The sequence below is a fragment of the Centroberyx affinis genome, unplaced genomic scaffold (assembly GCF_046629955.1).
Source record: "Centroberyx affinis isolate AG114_WGS23_722 - 3 ecotype Tasmania unplaced genomic scaffold, CSIRO-AGI_Caff_v1 ptg001835l_1, whole genome shotgun sequence".
Lineage (NCBI taxonomy): Eukaryota > Metazoa > Chordata > Actinopteri > Beryciformes > Berycidae > Centroberyx > Centroberyx affinis.
In genome coordinates, this window is record NW_027280214.1 from 132,073 (window position 1) to 152,859 (window position 20,787).

Below are 20,787 nucleotides of genomic sequence, written 5' to 3' on the forward strand. Positions count from 1 at the left end.
AAGTGGCAATCAACATGGCACAGGAACACAGGTGTCATCTTGCTACCTGGGTATCAAAGTAGGGATGACACCTCCACCTCCCCTGTCAAGGTCTCAACAGTATTCCCATTCACTTTCACCTATCATATCCCAGGAGGTGAGAGGGAGACACCTGTCTGGAGCATTCACCTGACCCCTCCCGCTGAACCCAAAGGTATAGCTCAGCTGTCAGGCCAAATGACAGAGGGAGGCGGAAGTAGGATCGGATAGTGACTCTCCTCAAAATGCTCCTTGACATCCAGCTCACTTTTATCTACCTGTGTTTCATGCGGATTCTGATGGCAATGGCATCCTTTCATTGTCATGTGCTCCTTGTATTTTTCACATCTAGATTATGTATTTACAAAAAACAATATCTGAGGCGTGCACAAGTCATAAGAGAGATTTTTAAGCACGAGAAGAGAGGGTAATTCTCGGTGACATCCGGGAGGTGTGCTTGCCGCATGTTTGTTTTTATCAGAACACACCTTTGCTCTGCCAAGAAAATTTTGCACCTTCATGCCAAAATGTTGGCTTGGTGAGTGCACATTGCAATCTCATCTTGACTAGAGTCACAGACTTAACTGGCATGAAATGGGCGGGTGAGTGATGCCAAACATAAAGCTCATTCTCCTAAAGGTAGCTATTCTCAGACCACACAAACTAGCCACCCGGCCATTCCAGACCCCGAAACCACAAAAAAGCCGGCATCATCACTATGAACCCCCTTCAGCTGGCCACATAACTCTACACAGCATGCTACTGCTGCTTCCTGTCACAACCACCATTTTGTAAGGATGTCATAGGCCTCTCCACACAATGACAAACAGTGGGCACAAGGACAAAGGCAGCAGTGACAGTTTAAGGTAATGGGTATGCAGCCGACAGCTTGGGAATGACATCCTGACGTGTCATCCCGAACATCCGGAGAATCCCCCCCTCCCACGTTCCTGGTCTATGTCCTCACCTACGGACTTAGGATGGCCCAGGAAATTCCATGGCTCTTCAATTTGTTGTCGGTGGGGCTCCCTGTTCTCTTATTGATGGGTTTCTAGGTCAGCAGGCCTTTGTGGCTTTCAGCAGGCCCCACAAAGACTCCCAGATGGGCCCTCTCAAGATGGGGCCTATTGTGGCTGTGTTTCTATGGGAGCCTTACAAATGGAACCTCCAGGAGTCATTAGGCTGTCGAGGCGGGGGGTAAGGGGAGGGTGGGGGGGCGGGGGGGTATAGGAGCAACAGGGGGTGGGGGAGGGTCATATCTTTGAGGTAGATCAGTCACTCTGGACAGTCATGGGATGATTTTTCTTTTTTTGCTTATTTTGACTAAGGTTTAGTAAGGGGTGGGAGGTGGGGGGGGGGGGGGGGGGGGGACGCCTCTACTTAATTTGCCTTTGAACAGGAGAGTGGGAGTGCGAAAGTCCTGAATCATATCTGCTAAAGCTGCAGGGGGAGGAGATAAAAAATATCTAGGTCAGAATGTTTTCCCCCTTTTATGACTCTTTGGACTACAGAGTCTTTTATTATTGCTACTAAGCACCTCAACTGCATTTAGGCTACATTTTTACATTTTGCTATACTTTGTCATTGCCTGTCTTGTAATTATACTAGGGCTTAAATATGTTGTATTTGTCCAACTATAAGGCCTGATTGTTCAGTCACAGCGAGAATCATAATGAACCAAAAAACTTTCTATCAAATTGTCCCATATCGTCTACTACATAAACAAAATTCAAACTTTGGTTAAAATTCTTATTCAAAGCACATCTAAAAGCTGTGAAAAAACGCCACATATGTGGGACAATTTGCTCAAATTTTATAGTAATTATCATGAATGCATTTAGGGAAAAATACATTCACCTCAGTTAATGGAATGCAACCATACATGGTCAACCTAATAAGAGCTAGCAAGCTTTGTTCCTTCTCTTATAAAAACACAAGAGATGAGAGATCTTCAGACAGCAGCCATACTGGGCTGATCCCCCTCTGGTTGACAAATCTGGGTGGACAGCTCAAGACACATCAAAGGCAGACAACGACCAGTCTGATAATTTTATGTCTGTGTCTCACAAACAGGCCATCACAGCTAAAGGGGGAGACTGTAGGAGACGACCGCCTGAAACTAACACAAACAAATACACACTCCAAACTCCCCTGCACACGCAACAAAACAGACACACGGACAGCGCATGCACACGCACACACACACACACACACACACTCACAACACGCCACTCTTTCGGAGACAAACACAAGAGAGTGCGCACACACATTTCACCTTTACTGTGTCTCTCATTACCAGATGAAACCAACCGTACATTGATTCACAAAATGGAAGGGAAGAACGCATTAGTGTGTAATCACTGACTCCTGCATCGATTGGGGGGATGAATTAAAGGGCAAAGCAATATCATCAGTTGGTATAGGCCTTGGCTACACACAAATTACAGCTTCAAGGGGAAACACGACTACCTTAACCTTACTGTCTACCAGTGCATATAGCATAGCCTATGATGAATGATAATAATAATAATAATACAGTGGAAGACATTTATGTCCCTAGAAAACCACATTTGCTTTGAATGTAATACCGCAACTTCTATAATACATCTGGGGATGGGCATATTAATTAAGGCTCACAGTAGAAGTGTGAACACCTGGGATTCTAACCAGTGACCCTCAGGTCATTAGTCTATTTGCCATTCTGCTAGAGAGTCCCACACTGTAACCACAAAGAGCAGACAAATATATCACATACTATAGCATGCTGTAAAGTGCAACTGAATTCAACTGAGGGAACATGTTGGATTTTTGGTTGGATTATGAATAGTAGGTGACATCTTGTTGATTCGTTATTGCAGCATCATTCCAGACCTACAAAACCAGGAGTTTAGTAGTATCTAAATTTAATCTGAGGACTCCAATGCTTAACAAAACTGTAGCATATTAGTGTCTTCCTGGCTAGTTTTTAATATGCCATATGATGTAGCCTCCTGGACACCAATGTTGTGTTCCTTCAGTCAGCACCAATGTCAATCAAAGTTAACAGTGTTTCACTACTGCAAGGTTTCCTCCATTGCTCCACCCAAGAAAGAGGTACTCAAAACAGACCATTCACCACAATGAAAACAAACATCAAAATTGCTCAAAAAGCCTATGATGATGAGGCTAATTGTAGTTCAGTGGGAGTCAATTGTTTTCTGTTATACAGTGTTGGCTGTGTAAACTGAGGTGTATTTTTTACTCAAAATGAATCTTCACAATTACCTAGGGACCCAGAAAACAAGACTTTTGGGTAAGATAACTAGATAACAATTAGCCAATAAATATGCATCTGCTATACAAATAAAGATATGCTAAACATCTGCTATCAAGTGAAAAATTGCTTTGCTTCATTTGATAATTGTAAGGCTCACCTATGAGAAGTAGTGTTCCAACTGCTAACCCTCCACCTGTTTGTGAAGACAAATAAAACAATATCACTGTAGCACATAACACAGATATAGTTGTTCCCTCAAGACACAAGGTTACAGTAGGCTTAATGGCTTTATGTTGAATAAAAGAAGACAGGTTGAATAGAGTGCTTATGTTGGGTTGCAGTGAGTTTCAGTGGTGACTGGTGAGCAACATGTAAAGTTTAGCTGCAAGCTAGTTAAGGTACAAACATGTTTAGCTATAGAGACTAAGCATATAACAGGTTCACAGAGATGGAAGCTATAAGTTTGCTCTCATCTGACTCTCCCACCACACTCCACAGTGAACCCAACACCAGACATTTGCTCCACAGGTATAAAAAAAGTAATAGCATGAAACCAGGGGTTTCATCAGGTTTCTGTTGCAGTGTTGTCACACTGTTGCCCTTCAGAGCTCCTTAGAAATCCCGCTATAAAGGGGCAGGCGAATTCAAATGTTAATAACTCTGACAGTTTTGCTGCAAGAGACAAAACACTTGCACCAGAAGAAAGTAGTTGAAAGTAATAGTCCTTGTCAGACATGATATTCATATAGGATTACTTTTCATGAATATCTCTGAGCTCATGCTATGTATGTACTACCCAGGGGTGCAACATTTATGTCTGTAGGATGAGGGGGCAAGAGTGGCCAAAAAGTAGGCCTATATTCCCTTTGGATACCCAAAATGTCTTGCTATTTTGACCATACGTAAAAAAAACAAAAAACATCTAGAAGCTGTAAAGAGTGTCCCCAAACATATTGGGGGTATATATATATAACATCCTCTTCATCCAGGATGGGGATTATTTTGTGTAAGCTCATTTTAAAGATTTCCAATGGATTTTCCCCTGTAGAATGATTAGGATTTGTTTACACTCTTATTTTTCCCTGAAGACTTTGAGTGTGTATTGTTTGAGCCCAATCTACAAGCTAAATAAATATCATACTTCCTCATTAAACATTTGCAAAGGCATTTGCTGCAATTGTTTACACAGAAACTACACAATCTAGAGACTTCACTTTTGCAGCATGGCAAATTTGTAATATAATGAGGCAGAGTGCAGCTTCCATGCCCCCCAGGTATAGACCTATCTCTAGGAGTGCTGATCCAGCTTTATCACACCCACACACTCACTTGAGTTGTGTCCTGCTCCTCCCTGTGCTCAAGGCATGCCAAATGTGTTCCATCCATGTGTCACTACAACTTGTGATACAAAACTTTTGATGCCCACTTCTATCTTATTGGTCAAGTTGTAACTACTGGGCAAAACTGTCATTATATATCTATTAGTAGGCCTTTGGGGGCCTTGAAAGTCATGAACAGGGTTTTCCAATTCTGACAAGACATCTCATCAAAACAAAACAAAAAAGCTGACACATGAACTTTTGATTATAACATTTACCTGAGGAAATATAAACCCATCTCAAAACTCTTGGACCATTTTGGTCACTTCTTACTAGCCTAAATATACAGTCAGCTGGAATAGAGAAAGCTGTCTTTGAGCCATCAGCATAAAACTTTACCTGATAAAACTCTAAACAACATAAAACAAGTTAGCTTTCCTTGGGCTGGGGAACAATGCAACAGAGATTTTGAATTGGCAGCCTTTTCAAGTTTGTGAACAGGGCCCTAAAATGCTTACAATTTGTAGTAAACTAGCCACAATGCTAGCTCCTCCACTTTTATAACATAATTTATATTTTACCATGATCATAGAGAATTCGACATTTGTGAATATAAACAATTTCCCAAAGCAAGATTTAATGTCTGATGTTTTTCATCTGGAGGTGAGCACAGCATTGGCAGTTTAAAACTTCGGTGGAATGTGCAGAATCCACATCACCCTGTCCTGTCCCACTGCTCCAAAACCTCCCATTCTGTGTCAGTGGAACGGGTCGACTGTATCATGGTTGTTAGATTCCCCCTTTAAGACATGCAGTATCAAAACACTTCAAGCTTTGTAACTAACTTCACTATATCTAACGTTACATTGAGAAATATTGTCGCTAAGTAACGCTAGCTACACAGGCTATATGTCAATAGCAGACTGACCGAGCAAATAGTCGAGTGACGTGACACCCGTCGAAACTATAAGCTGTCCATTTTGAACCGAGGGTCTGGTGCCAGGTATCGAAACTAACTTGCTTCTTGTTTTCTTCTGAAAACTAGTAGCACTGAACGGCGAGCGTTCAACTGAGAGTTTACCCACACTCTTCATGGGAGCTGCCATGCTGCTTGTAACGTGGTGACGCTTGTCGGTGTTTTGGAACGTCTTAGCCAATCAGAGAAGGATTTGCTAAGAGTCAACCAATGAGAGCAGCGATTGTTGCGGGGCGGTGTGTGGTAGCTGTCAGGAGGAAGTTCCAGTTGTCATGGTAAGTGCACCGGGGCATTGAACCAGACAGTGAATAGGTGAGTAAACTCAGTTGATTACCGTAGCCACTCTCGCTGTAAGAATGTTCCCGCTTTCTACAGAAACGTGAACTTGATGATTCTGGTTACTATCTGCATTTCTGTCTCACATCTTGCTAATGCCGAACCAACCAGCCGACAATCCCATGCCTCTGAAAAATCGTCTGACGCCAGTCTCTGTGCGATTACAGACATGACCTTGCTGATGTATTGCATAATATCAGAGAAACTAAATCAGCTGCTTTATTTACAAACACAGTCCATGTCTACTTCTTGAACGAATAGAGAAGAATAACAGATTACACGTCGTTGTCCACTCTCGCATCATAGCCTACTTAATAGTTTGTTATATTTAGTAATAGTTACCCACACAACAATTAGCTACACAGGGATGGTGAATGATTAGTGATATGAGCTGAGACAAACTATTGAGTAGTTTGAGAGCAGCTACTTCTATTCCCTTCTATTCTATTCTAGTCTAGTCTAGTCTAGTCTATAGTGTTGGAGCCATAATGTAGTTTTTTATCTATTCTGTTCTATTCGTCAAGTCATGGCCTTGTCTACAGACAACATGAATGGATCTGAATCTGTCAAAACGTATCACATACAGTAAGCTACATCTTTAGGTCATGTAGGCCTAGTCTTATGTAATGTACTAACTAGGTCATGGATGGCAGTGGTGAAATGGTATCATGATATAGACTGGCTTCATGTGCCTGCGCACGTGTATATTGGGTGTTTGGGAGGGTTAAATAGGTATTAAGATGCAATACTTGTTATTGCTGGAGAGCATTCCTCATCAGCAGCTCTAAATTGCATATGTACTGTAACTGATGTATTTGTGGTTACGTATACTGCAGTCATTTTAAGTGAATGTCAGTGTAAATCCCTTTGCATCATTTCCCTAATCACATTCAGCTTGGAGAACTCAAAAGGTGTAAAAATGAGGGGAAGACTACAAGCAGAGAGAACACCGAACACAGAAACCAGGACTAGCTGTGGATAGGTCAAGTGGTGAGCACCAGCATCCCCTGACTGGTGCTCATGGCCTGAGCATTGTGAATAATGGTTAAAGGTTAATGAGCGCTAGGCCTAAATTGGATAATCCCTACACAGGGAAGGTAGCAGTGAACCAGTGAGGCAGTGAGTGCAAGCTGATAATGAACCTGCTGGTATCTTTGTTTCCAAACTGATATAGATACACGTTTTTTAATTAGAAATACCGCCAGTACTGACAAGATTGTTTTGGGGTTTTTTAACCCCCACACATAGGCCTACTGGATCATTTTCTGAGCTAGTTATAGTAGTCTACTCTTTTAACAGGAAAATGACTAAATTATTTACTTTAGGGCAAAAAAATGCATATCCATATATTTGTATTTGTCTCCATTTTGAGTATTAGCCTATACTGTTTTACAGCTGCAACAATAATAGTGGAGATTTTACCACTGTTAAAAAAGGAAGTTTGATTTCAGTAATTACATTGTGTGTTGTTTTACATAATTTGGATTTACAGTTGTCCAAAATGGATTATATCTAAATTATATAATATAATAACTATATATAGAATTCATTATTATACTAATATACAAATACCAATGGTAAAAATAAAATATGGCCCTATTTTACAACACAAATACACAAGACACAAGATTTTTGAGAATTGCAGTAGTTGCAGTATTGCAATAGTAGAAACTGTTTCTCAAGACAGTCAATCAGATTTTGGCTGCTTTAGCGTATGGTGATGTCCCCAACGGTAACCAAGCCTAAAATGCTTTGAATTGATATGTGAGTAAATAAATTAGATCCTGCACTGAATACGGAATATGTCCACTGTTAATACTGTTTGATGGTTGATTGATCAGAGTAATCCCGAAGACAGCTGCAGCAGAGCCTTGTGCAGCAGGGATTGGCCAGGGGCTGAGGCAGCACAGGATACAGTAATGCTCCAGAGGAAGCAATCGCCCAACTGCTCACTTTACAAATGCTCTCAGCAGAGGCAGTCCTGTTGTTTTGACAGCACTGTTGAGTTTTACATGTGCTGACAGGAGACCAAGGGAATATATCATGACTGACAACGCTGGGCATTGTGGAAAGCCTATAAGAGACAAATAAGAGGCTCTGACTGACCTGCATCTCAGAAGGAGGATAGCCTGCTTCAGCAGTGAACATGCGGGATGCTCGAGGTCATTACAGTGGAAAGTTCCACCTCATCTACTGTACAGTGCCAGTCACCTAATTTCCACTACTCTTAAATCCCGATTTAACCCCTGGGCACAATACAGCACAATTCAATGTGTGGCAGTGTAAACACAGCAGCCTAATTTTACAAAAATAACATCTTTTCCCCTTTTTTCAATGTGTCATCTGTCCATGTGTATTTTTCTGCAATGTTAGTTTTATCAGTCTCTGTATCTGATTGTGCTATATAATGGTAGCAGTCATAACATGTCAGACTTTTCCTGGTCAGATTGTTTTGGTTTCTTCAGTCTAATTCTGCCAACAGTGTGGAACTGGGAGAAGCAGTAGACGTCTTGTGTCCGGGGGATGCAAGATTATCATCAACATGCACCACATTTGTTTTGTTAGCGTTGAAAGGAAAGTTATATTCTAAGGGTAAAAGTACAATAAGACTAGGATGGGTTTTGTATTCGGCATTGCTAATTTTGACCAAGGATTTGACTTTTTCCATTTGTCCAACATCCAAAATGGTTTGAATAGCTGTGTTTTGGCTGGATGTCCAACAGCTGTTGTGTGAAATACAAGAGAGCCATATTTAGCTTAGCCTTTAAGATATCTCTACAATGAAAAAGGCTATAGAAAAAAATATATGCTCAGTTGAAATGAGAACTAAAACCTAGACGAGTCTTCCATATCGTAGGCTTGTATTTCAGTTGAGGTGTCTGTCATTAGCTAGTGGCTTTGTTATGAGCTGTTCAGGGCAAAACACAAACTCTTTTGTGAAACTGATACAACACCCGATAAGATCTCTCAGCTCTCTCAACACCATGCCAGCACCACACATACGCCTGTGGTCAATACAATAAAGCTTAGTGGCTGATTTTCCATTCAATGCAATTGGCAGGGGACTCAGTCGTCCCACACTTCCTTTGAATTCATAGCAGTTGTATTCATATCACTTGGCCATTATTTGCTCTGGCTGACCCATTGATTGTAGGTTTAAACCCTAGCTCCTCAAATAGTAACCTTGCTCAGCTGTTTCACGGCTGTGTTGCCGTTAGCAACAATGAAAAGAGCAATATGGAGATCAGTCGCCTCAATAAAGCCTCTGATAGAAAGCAGGCCTAGTGGAGAGAAGTATTGGTCTATGACTGGGACTTTTACATCTGTCACTCTCCATCCAGACAGGTGTCTGTGTCTAAATCAGCAGGATTATCTCTGATTGGACTGATAGTTGCAAACAGACCCCCCTGGTTGCCAAACCTCCCCCTTTTTATAGCTCACATTAAGATCAAATCAAGCTCTGCACAACAGGACTAATGCCCCACCCTCCTCTGCCTTCTGCTGCCCAGAGGAAGACATCAGAGGTGGGATTCATTCCCTCTCTGGTCCTGCCTGCTCCTCCAGACTCCCTTCCATCTGGGATCCTCAGGGAGAAGAAGCATATCTGACAAGGGGCTTGTAAGCCTCTTAGCCCCCCTGTTGCCCAGCTCTCTCTCAGCCCATGTTTTCCTAATTTAGGTGTGTAAGGAGTCTACTGCAAGGCCCTTGTGAGCTGTTTGGATTGAGATTCTCTTTGTGGTTCTAACAGACAGGGCATGTATATCAATTAGCATTACCAGACCAATGGCAGGCCCAAATCTCTAGAGACAAGGAGCAGTGATTCTTATCCGAATCTTTCCTTATGGCCTTAATAATGTATCTTTAATTGGATATCAATTTTGCTATGCTGTTATCGGGGTCACTTTCTTAATTCATTTTTTGCTTACTTTCCCCTTATTAGCTGGAATTCCATCCAAGCATTTTAATGTAAATTATCAAATCATGGATCGAATTAGAAAAGCTGTATGGAAATGGCAAATTTCTATAAAATATCCTCAATATTGTTAAAAACTTTTTATGCTCACTTGAAACAGAAAAGTTTTTTGTCAGTGAAGAACTAACACACTGGAAATGCTTTTATCAAATTAATAATGACATTAGCAGTAGTTATCTGTCCACCACAACCTTCCAGAAGTGTCATACGTGTTGTCGCTCGCATGTATTAGCCACCAGTCATAGTTGTATGGCCTTTTGTTTAAATATTAGAATACTGGCAAGTGAATTTCCTTATTTTCGTCTTCAGGAAGCATCAAACATTATCTGACATGAAAGAGCAATAACAACTGGTGGGCCAATGCTTATCCATTCTTGAAAGACTCTTTCCATTTTCTCGTGGATCATCTGTGTTTTCTTGACATAGCAACATTCAGGAAGGCTATTTATTCATGTCAGCTGATGAAAATACACGAGAATCACGTTTTGTTGTTTGCGACATTTCAGGAGTTCACTCGAAATTCTCTTGACGGCTGGATGGAAGCATCTAGTGATACCAGATGGATACACATTCCCACTACTTCTGCTCTATCGTGGGTTTTTTTGTTGATATTGCAAAAATTTTCAGTTTTGATTCAGCTGCTTGTGATTGCTGAGGAAGTGTGGCCCGAGTGAATGAGGCTCCCCTAGTAAGAGGATCACAGAGTTAAACACACAACGGGGTGTTTCCATCGGCAGCTATTCATTTGGGATCCCCCTGTCCTCCCCTCTGCAGCGCTGTGCCGTGACCATGGGAGGCCGCTGGCCACAGATGGTTCTGCAGAGAGGGCTGCGTTGACTTTCTTTGTTTTCCCATGAACATGTTTGGCGTGTAATCCTGGATTAACAGAGAGACTTTGTGTTAATTTACAGCTGTAATGCAGCATTCAATTAATGTTAGTACTACCCAACACACACACACACACTGGGTATTAGGGGCAAGAGATAGTGTGGGTTTCTCGACTCTCTACTCAGGGGAATTAGAGGTAATAGAGATCCAATCAGAGGTCTCTGTGGATGTCCAGCTCATACTGAATCCCAAATGAGCCACCATAGCTTACACACACACACACACACACACACACACGCTTTCTATGAAACACATAGGTGACACTATTGTTTGTGTGCACACTCACATCACACCGCACGCACCCACACACACACACTATCAATGACAGAGGGTGCCACAGAAAACCAGGAGGCTGCATATGGACTCTCTCTTGATATCAGTCACTGGCCGTGTGATCTTGTTATGCAAAGTCCCTTAATCCCTACCTATGATGAATGCACACAGGAATGGAGGAGGAGGTGGGGGTGGGGGGGCTGAAACACAGATATGAGGGCAGCTGTATGGGAGGCTGTCCACTGTGCCTTTGCGAATGAGCGCTGTAATGACGGCGAAGATTCCTGATCCCAGTAGAAGGAAGAGCACATCTGAGATCATGTGTCTGAGAGTGCATTACAGTGCCGCAAATGGAGGGCTACTGGAGGAGGAAGATGAGAACCAGACAAATAGAGCCGAACGTGTCGCCTTAGCGCAGACCCGAGATTCACATTAACCTTTAGACCACTTGCTTCCCAACAGAGGAATTATAGGGCCAGAGGTGTTATTGTACCAGCTGGGGGAGGACTGAGACCATACAGTTCCCGTGGAAGAGAACAAGAGACCGGAGCAGGTCCGTGGCTGGAACAGGGCACTTCAATTGGGCCCTGCGCTGTGCATATATATATGTCCCCTTCCACCTGCTTGCGCATTGTCATTCACAGCGGTGGTGAAAAACAGAGGGTTGCCGGGGGTGATCAAGGGACAGAGGGGAGAGCGGGGTAGTAGCACACGGGGAGGTGAAAGGATGAAGTCCGGGGTTTTTTTGGATCAGAGAGGTTGGGGAGTGGGCCAAAGAGATGAATCATGCTAGGGATGAAAGAATAGATAGAGGGTGTAATAGGTGGAATGTAGTTGGCATGAATGATGGAGCATAGCATGTGTGTGTGTGTATGTGTGTGTGTGTTAGGAGGGGGGTAATGGGATTAGGGGTAACACCTTTGGCAGGGCCGGGAGAGCCACCTGACACCCGGTCTGTTGGGGACCTGGGGAGAGCGGGGGGAGTGGGAGGAGGTGGTGGGGTAAGGGAGGAGGTGGTGGGGCAAGGGAGAAGTTGGGGGTCTAATCCGTGTCCATCTTTGGGAAGTCATTCCCAGAGCTCTGCGGATTTGGGGCTTTGGTTTCCGCTCTGCTTGCTTTGGTTAATAATACCCTGGGAGGGATAGAAGACATGGAGAGAGAGAGAGAAAGAAACAGAAGGAATAGGGAAGAGAGAGAAAAAGAAGATTTCTTTACCCTGTGGTGGACTGGCAGGACAGGGGCCTAAGCCAAAAATTTTTTTTGAAGTGTAGACTAACTCCTGTACCCGGGTGTGATATGAACTTCTCATGACATATACGGCATTAATCCTGCCTAGTTCATTATTGTGCCAATATGTATCTATATCCTCTAAGCCACGCTGTATCTATACCTTCTAATCTTATAGCTTCAATCTCTTCTGTGTATGTACTGTATGTGCATGTGGGTCTGCATCCATACTGTGCATGACAGTGTATAATTGACTCACTTTGACTCACTTTCTTCTGCCCATCCGGCAGGTTGCAGCCTGAGTAAAAGTCAATAGTCTGAGTGTTGCAGTGATGTTTGCTCAGAAGACACACTGTTATAGTCAGTGTGTGTGTGTGTGTGTGTGTGTGTGTGTGTGTGTGTGTCCGTGTGGGTGGGGGGGCTCATTGTGTTTCTATGGTGCTGACAGAAGTTGATAACCGCCCTGATGATTCTGGTTGTAGTGGAGGCAGCACAGTGTCAGTGACTAGCTGTAGACAGTATGGAGCTGCTTGGCTGGAAGTGTCACAGCTTCTGTGTTTGTCCATCACCTGAGAGCAAGGTGTTGATTGGGCCGTCCTACGCAGGATCAAAGTTCAGGGCGGTTTTCTGGTGTGAACTGGCTGCTGAGCCCCTGAGAATGAAACACCAGGGAATGTGCCATCTTAGCAGTAGGCCAACTGTGACAACCTTGTCCACACCTTTAGAAATTAAACCCTGAAGAGCTTTTGTTTTTAGAAATCCTGCAAAAGACATCGGCCTACACTAACTGGAACAGATACTATATGGCTTCCTCACCACTGTATGATGCATTTTATAACTAGTATCCATATGGTGCTGGAGGCCTAACTGATGATTGTGCTTTGTGACTGCAGGTGGAGATGTTCCGCCAGGTGCTGGGGAAGACCTTTGGGTTTGTGGGCTACACGATCCAGTACGGCTGCATCGCCCATTGTGCCTTTGAATACATTGGAGAGTTGGTGGTGGTCCGTATTTACTGAGACTACATTGTTAATGAGTGACTACATGTCTCCACATTCATATCAATTCGAGTTGGAGTAGAAATAACTGTTGCTGTGTCATTAATTTTGCAGTGCTCCGGTCCATCCATGGAGCCCACTATCATCAACCATGACGTCGTCTTCTCAGAACGGCTGAGCCGTCATCTTTACAGAATAGAAAAGTGAGTTTCATTTTATGCGTTCACATTCAATATGCAAAGAGGGCAACTGGCAACCATGTTGGAATATGTATTAACATTTTACTATTTACATTTTTGATGTACCATGAGATCTCAAGCATTATTAATGATTTAATGCACACCGAATTGTTGCAAAGTAAGTGACAGTGTTTCTGTTTTCTTTCAGGGGTGATATAGTGATTGCAAAGAGTCCATTTGATCCACATATGAACATTTGTAAAAGGGTCATTGGGTTGGAGGGTGACAAGGTCTGCACAAGTACCCCCTCGGATATATTCAAGACCCACACATATGTGAGTATGTATGAGTTTATAACATAAAAGGCCACATTTGTTGAAAGAGTCTAGCTTTTCAACTATTTTTTCTTATACATCCTTCCATTACCTACTTTACCAAGTAAGGTTCCTGGTGGCAGTTTTACTTTTCAGCCGTCAACAGCCACAACTCAGAGAGGAGTCTCTTTGGAAGAGAAAGGTTAAAAGGATACAGTGAAGTAGTGAATGAATGAATGATTAGTTCACAACAAAACACTTGATAGTTTGTTTCACACTCTACTAAAATGACAGCCAGAATCTCCATGCATAATGCAAAACCGCCTCCGAGTTTGTCTTTGGTCTTCTTTGTGTGTGTACTCCAGCCTATAGACCATTGTAGTTGTTTACATTTTAGACCACACACATCCATTTTGTGTCATTGGTCAAAATATCAGCTTTTGACAACACCTATATTTCCTCAGAACAGTGATAAAACCAGAGAGTGAGCAGGGGTTCTGCTGGTGAAACCACTGTCATTGCTTTTCTATTACTACTCTCCCCAACGCCCACAGCTCAGGCCTGCAATCTCTCTGAAGCCTGTTAGAGTTAGTGCCAGCCGAATGGACAGACTGATGGGTGGGCGGAGGTGTGTGTGTGTGTGTGTGTGTGTGTGTGTGTGTGTGTGCGTGCGCGAGTGCGCAAGTCAAAGGTTGTGTTTATGTTGCATGTTTTTGTATTTATTGTGTATTGTATAGACTTTATGGGTATGCTATTGAATGGGTTCAGCAATACACAGCATAAGGCCAAGCCTATAAGTGTCATTCAGCAAATGAAATAGGAAATAAAAAAATGTTTCCTATGCTACAAGCTTCACCTCCACATATAGAGGACTGAACTGGTAATAGGTGCCATCATTGTTGTAGGTTTGATTCATATTCCAGTGGAGCAAAGGTCATGATCATGTAGGCTTTAGGTTTAGATGTAATTTTTAAGCTTGACACTAGGTGGAGAGCTTCAAAATGATGGTTTGTCTCTCAGGAGGACATATGGGGACAATGTTCATTGACTTCCATTCATTTTAGATGCTTATTCACTTCATTCGCTCATATCCGTGGCAGTTGCCTTTACCGGTCAGTAGATGGCACCGAGTGGGCCAACTTTTGTGTTTTTAGTGCTTGAGACCGGCTGTCGTGAATAAGATATATGTATTAGGGATGGGTCGATCAGGTTTTCTGGAGCCGATACAGATTGCTGATTTTGTAATGGTGTGATCAGCTGATCACCAATCTGATCGGCAATTCAAATGATGCATTTTGACATAGCTGGCCTATCCATATGTAAATAAAGTTTAAGTTTTATCCAAGCATAGTAATTACATGTTAGTGTGTGCTTGATGACTGAGGTGCTTACCTATTGCAACTGGTAGCGCATGAAAGGTTTGCTTTTGCTTTTCTGGGAATCAATGTGGCGGTGTCAACAAAACACTGCAAGTCATTGATATGCCTAGACCTACCTTATGCCAAAAAATACTGATTGTTAGCGGCTTTTCTGAAAATGGATCGTTTTTAATAGCAGCCTCAGCTAAACAGGAATCTCGAAACATGTAGCTTTTCCAGTTTAAAAGGTAATTTTGTATTACAAAAAAGAGAGCAAATAATACGTTTTGCATGACATTGTAGAGATGATGCATTAATGGATGATTTCCTCAGTCAACTACTGTATAAATAGTATTCTGATTAACATACCAGTCTTGAGCAGACAGTGGCAATGCAAAATGTTGAGCTGGGAGTTTGCAGTTTGATCCCCAGTCAAGGCTAAGGCATTGATGCAATGTGGCTGACTGACATCCTAAAAACTCTTTCTAAGAGGATACATTATACACAAGTAAGATACATCTTCGTTGCATTCATTTTATTTGTCACATTTTTTACATTTACACTTGCTTTTCAAATATAGAAAAGTGGAACAGAGCTGACTGAGTTCCCTAAGCATTCAGAATCAGAAGCAGAAAACACTTTGCCAATATAATAAATGTACCTGAATTTTCCTTGGTGCCTGGTGGGTGGAGGTAGTGCTGAATATGCAATAGGAATACATTTGCAAATGGAAAACGGTGGCCCTGTTTGAGTTGTGTAAATTCAATATGAAAATAGGTCTGAATGAAAGAAGATGATCACTTATCACTCTATCTCTCCTGCTTTCTGTCTGTATTGTTGTGGTTTGTGTGGTATTGTCCTCAGCTCAGCCTAGATGTTGGGAATTATTGGAAATTGTGAATGTACAATTGATGTAGTTGGATTTGATACATTAAGCCATGGATAGGAAGCCATGTGCCATGGAGGGCCGAGAGTCTGCAGGTTTTCATTCCAACCAAAAACAAAACCAGCTGATTTCACCGATTAACACACCTTCAACCAGAGAGGAAATGCTAATCAATGAAATCAGCTGGTTTAGTATTTGGTTGAAATGAAAACCTGCAGACTCTCTGCCCTCCATGGCCCATGGCTGCTTGTCCCTGCTTTAAGCTGTTATTGGTCAAGATTCACAGACAAAACAGGTGGCAAGCTTGAAACTAACACTAAACTAGTTTTCACGTATTAAAAAGTGGAGGGAAGCCAGGCTGATTGTCACCTTAGGCGTTGAGTTTATTTCATTTAGCCTGATATATGCTTTGCCATCTTGATTTTCTTTTGTGGTGGTTGTTTTTTTTTTTTTTAGTTTTTAGTGTTAATGAAATGGAGGCATTGTGTGACAGCATTTTAGGCAACTGAGAAAATACCCGCTGTTCGCATAAATGTTTAGCCTCCCTCGGGGAGCTTGTATGCAGGAGCATGTATGTGTTTGTGTGTGTGTGTGCATTAGCATGGTGTGAGGCATTGTGGGTGGACCTGTGAGAGGGTACAGATGAATTTTGGAAGGCGGTGTTAGACCCTGTCATCACCTCCTCTTCTGCTCTGACAGACAGGCAGGTCCTCTCCGCCCTCAGAGATTCAGCAGCAGACTAATTGCCCTGTCACCTTTTAGGAATCATTTCTGTGTCTGAGCTGTTGTGTCAAAACAATGCCACTTGATCCCTAATATTAAAGCAGAGAGAGAGACGGTGAGAGAGAGTTGAAACGTCCACACACATACTGTACCATGTAGGAAAGATAGAGGAAGCAAGATAGTGAAAGAGCAATTCCAGTATGTATTTAAGGTGAGCATACCTCTCCACCTCAATCATGTTAACATAATGAGCACTGTAATGGTGTGGCTGTTAAACAACACACCTCCGCAGCGAGGTGAGCTCCAGTTTCAGCGCTGCTCCCCGACACGTCTCTCTGACAGGTACACAAAGCCTTGCACCGGCCCGGCCCAGCCCACAACCACAGAACAGGTTCCATCGCCGCCATCCATCACATCACAGCCGCCGGCAGCGCTGATCAAAACGAAATACTACAACTGGGCGCCGGGCCTGCCCGCTTCTCTGGAAATCTGTGTGGTTGGAAACAACGTCGATTGATTACAGCTTGGCTGGCTGAGCTCATTCTGTTCCAGTGACTCAAGAGGGAGTGAGGAGAGAGAGCATATTGATGCCGTCTGTGTCGTGAAATGATAAAATGATTCAAATATGCCTTCATCACCCTGTCCATCACGGAGCTTCTCCTCAGACGCAACCTTGATATACATGCAAGAAATCAAGTGAGGCCCGTGGGGTTACAGCCCAAGGGGATGTTTGCAGGTGCTTGAAACAGCAGTTATCTTTGAGGGAAAGTCAAGGATGGCACATTTTCTGGCCATATTGCCATTTTTCAACCATCCAGTTTTAATTCAGCGGTTTGCCTTTGACTGTTTATATTTTTTTCTCTCTCTTCCACACACCTGCGACCTGCAAGGTGATATGCATAAGCTTTCATTCTCTCTCTGACCACATTTCGACAGGTCAGGTTTCAGGCTCCTTCTAAACTAACCACCTCCACTACTCTAAAATACTGCCTGGTTGATCTTTAATGTAATCTTGTCCTTACTGAGGCTTAAGTTTCTAATCTGTATTATTAGACTAAAAATCAAAGTGTTTTGTTTTGTTTTTGGCAGTTTCTTTAGTCACCCACAGATCGATCGGATTGATCGACTTTGTTAGTGGTTTCACTCAAGCCAGATCCTGAAAAGAACTGAGTTAATGTGAAGATGGGTTATGAAAAGATTCCCCCCCCTTTTGAAGTAATTAAGTGTGTTTGTTGTGGCTGTCCTTTCTGCAGTAGTTTCACAGGATGATGGGCAGAACGCTTGAAATGTTTGTCTCACACCCCTAAGCTCTTGAATGAGGACAAAGAAAATGATGTTTTTAAGATGGAAGATGAGCAGAAACAGGGGGTTCTGGTTTGGCAGATGACAAACGGTGGTGTTTCTCTTTCCTGTGCTTGGGAGCCAGCATATGTTACCATGTTAATGAGGTGTAATGGTGGGAATCCAGCATGCTGACATATGGTTCTCAGATGACTCCTTTAATGATATTCATTTGTGTCGTCGTTATTCAGCGAGTTGTTTACCTCATGTTAGGTCAACATGTCACTGCCTCGTGATTATGTCACATCATCTGTCTCAATTATCGAATATGAAACGAAACACAGCATCCCACAGTAGAACTAATCAGAGAGCCGGGTGATCGGAACAAGGAAGACGAGGCGAGGCGAAGACATCTGTGACGTCACCTCAGTTTGGATAATATTCTGTTTCTTTATTCTCTTTATCCTCTTTCCTCCAGAGGACTTTTGCCGTTAAAAAGTTAGGCAACACAAAAATAGACTCGCGGATTGTGATGCCCATTATGACAATATAATGTGTTGTTGATCCTGTCTGCACATATAGGGGGGACAGCGCACTTAATTAGGGCCTTGACAAGCCTACTCTCCTAAAGTGATGAGATTAATCATAATTGGTGTCACTGTGAATTAGAGCTCGCTTGGATGACCGCCCCACTGGCAGGTCGGACCGTGGTGGAGACCCTTGGACACTGCTGCTAGCCGCAGCTTAGGCCTCTCTCTCTCGCTCTCGCTCTCTCTCTCTTTTTTTCTCTCTCTCGCTCTCTCTCTTTCTCTCTCTCTTCTCGCTCTCTCTCTCTCTCTCTCTCTCTCTCTCTCTCTCTCTATCTCTATATGCCTGGCTCTCTCAGGCCCCTCTCTGGCTTTGCCCTCCCTGGGTAAGAGGGGCGCAGATCTCAGCCAACAGCCTAATGACCCCGTTTGAAGTTCCTCTAAATCCCCCTCGACCCTGCCCGTTACCCATGACCCCACTCCTAAGACGGTATGGGGTTAAAGAGGGACAGGGAGGTTGACGATAAGTTAGGCTGAGGAGGGAGGGATGGCTGAGGCGACTTGGGAGGGGTTAAGGTAGATTCTCACTACATAATAGATGGGAGGCGGGTAGGCTCACTTCTACATGTAAACAAAGTTAAATTGTGCGATAATCTCTGACAATGGTTTTGTATTTGACTCCATTGTTTTGTGGGGGAAAAAAAACCCATTTTTTTCATAGATCATTTTTCCCTTCTTTTCCCCTGCGGTGATGTTTTCAGGTTCCAAAAGGCCATGTATGGCTAGAAGGGGATAACCTTAGGAATTCCACTGACTCCAGGAGCTATGGCCCAGTTCCCTACGCCCTCATCCGAGGCCGTGTTTGCTTAAAGGTAACAGAGGAGATATAAGCTGGCACACATTTTAACCCCTCAAACAGATTCAGTGGCTCAGTGTATTCATATTGGAAAATTTCATTTCAATTTCATCGGGAAACCAGTTTTGATGAAACGTATATGGGTTCTGACACTGCACTCTTAGGTGTTGAGGTCCTTTCTTTTTCTCTGTGTTTTTTTTTTTTTTTTTGCATGGTCAAGTATGGACATTTGAAGCACAATTCAAAGACGTGAGTCAGTTAGAAGTTCAAAGCAAGTCTGTCTGATTGACCAAGGCCTGGACACCATATTGTCTAGCTTTCCATTCTGCTGTGTTGTCATGTCACTGGATGTCATAGCAACCATGACCCTGGAAACAGGTCAGCCAACCTTCTGTCCATCTGATTGGACAGCAGCACTCCACTGGAGGCCCTATTACGATGGCTGACGAAATAACAAGATATTTTACGAAGTCGAACACTTCATTAAAAGCCATATTAGCAAGTGCTTCCAGGAAGTGAGATTGTTAGAATAGTAATGATAAAACACATTACAATATGAAGGGAAGTCGTTTGTCCTCCTGTTTTAACCCCACGTTTCTCTGTGCCCTTTGTCCTATCCAGCTCTGGCCTCCACATAATTTCGGCACCCTCGACGAAAGCCCAACCGGACGGATCATTAAAACTCAGAGTAACTCGGACTGACTCATACACCGTGTACATACGTTACATTGTTTTTAATCGTTTATAAATAAAGCTCATATTTATTATAAAATGGTTATTCTTTGCCTGCCTACATTTTATTTCATCCCTTTTAATTAATTTGGCTCCGGCCCTGTGTTTGGAAGGTATGTTTTTGGGGGGGAAAAACACTCTGGAGCCATACATAGTTCATCTGCAGGTTGATTTTATTATTTCATAACTTACAAGGCCTTGTCTTCTGGGGCTTACAGTGTGTTGGCTGTGGCTGTGCAGCACCGCAAGAACAGCATTGCGTGAGCAGTGAGTAAAGCTGCGTCTCCATGGAGCTGCTAATGGCAGAGAGTGGGTAGAGGCGAAGACGGGACGATTCTACTCTCTCCACAGGTTTGATGTTGGGATCATGCTTTTTTAGGAAAAGGACATAAAAAGAATTATGTTTCCAAAGAATTAAACAACAAATCATACTTAACAGTACAGATATTTGGATGGTTTATTTGTGGTAGAATTTACATATTTAAGCCTCAAAACCTATTATGTGTTGTACTAGTTCTGAAATACATTTAAAGCACATATCTGCAGGATGTTTGAAGATGTGCTTTCAAAGCAGGGATAAAATGAGATCTACAAACATCAGCCTCGGCAAAGACATGTCTCATTCCCTCAAAAAAGATGTTATTAATTTCATGTTTACCCTTTCTTA

General features: G+C 42.8%; 2 protein-coding genes across 3 annotated transcripts in view; one reads left to right on the forward strand and one right to left on the reverse strand.

Annotated features, from left to right (window-relative positions):
• elp4 (elongator acetyltransferase complex subunit 4) overlaps positions 1 to 5,699 on the reverse strand; it is a 51,258-nt gene extending 45,559 nt beyond the window's left edge. The window contains exons 1-2 of the mRNA XM_071529731.1: positions 5,522 to 5,699; positions 3,432 to 3,467 (exon numbers count right to left, since the gene is read on the reverse strand). Coding sequence (XP_071385832.1) covers positions 3,432 to 3,467; positions 5,522 to 5,699 — 214 coding nt within the window. The remainder of the gene's footprint in view (positions 1 to 3,431; positions 3,468 to 5,521) is intronic.
• Positions 5,700 to 5,825: 126 nt separating this feature from the next.
• immp1l (inner mitochondrial membrane peptidase subunit 1) lies at positions 5,826 to 20,450 on the forward strand. Of its 2 annotated transcripts, XM_071529733.1 has the most exons (7): positions 5,826 to 5,881; positions 13,160 to 13,270; positions 13,379 to 13,467; positions 13,652 to 13,778; positions 19,294 to 19,404; positions 20,010 to 20,102; positions 20,339 to 20,450. In XM_071529733.1, the coding sequence occupies exons 2-6, from the start codon at positions 13,166 to 13,168 to the stop codon at positions 20,088 to 20,090; spliced, it is 513 nt and encodes a 170-aa protein (XP_071385834.1). In that variant the 5' UTR covers positions 5,826 to 5,881; positions 13,160 to 13,165; the 3' UTR covers positions 20,091 to 20,102; positions 20,339 to 20,450. The 2 variants fall into 2 exon arrangements, with proteins under 2 accessions (XP_071385834.1, XP_071385833.1); XM_071529732.1 differs by lacking the exon at positions 20,339 to 20,450 and having other exon boundaries at positions 20,010 to 20,166.
• The last annotated feature ends 337 nt before the right edge of the window (positions 20,451 to 20,787 follow it).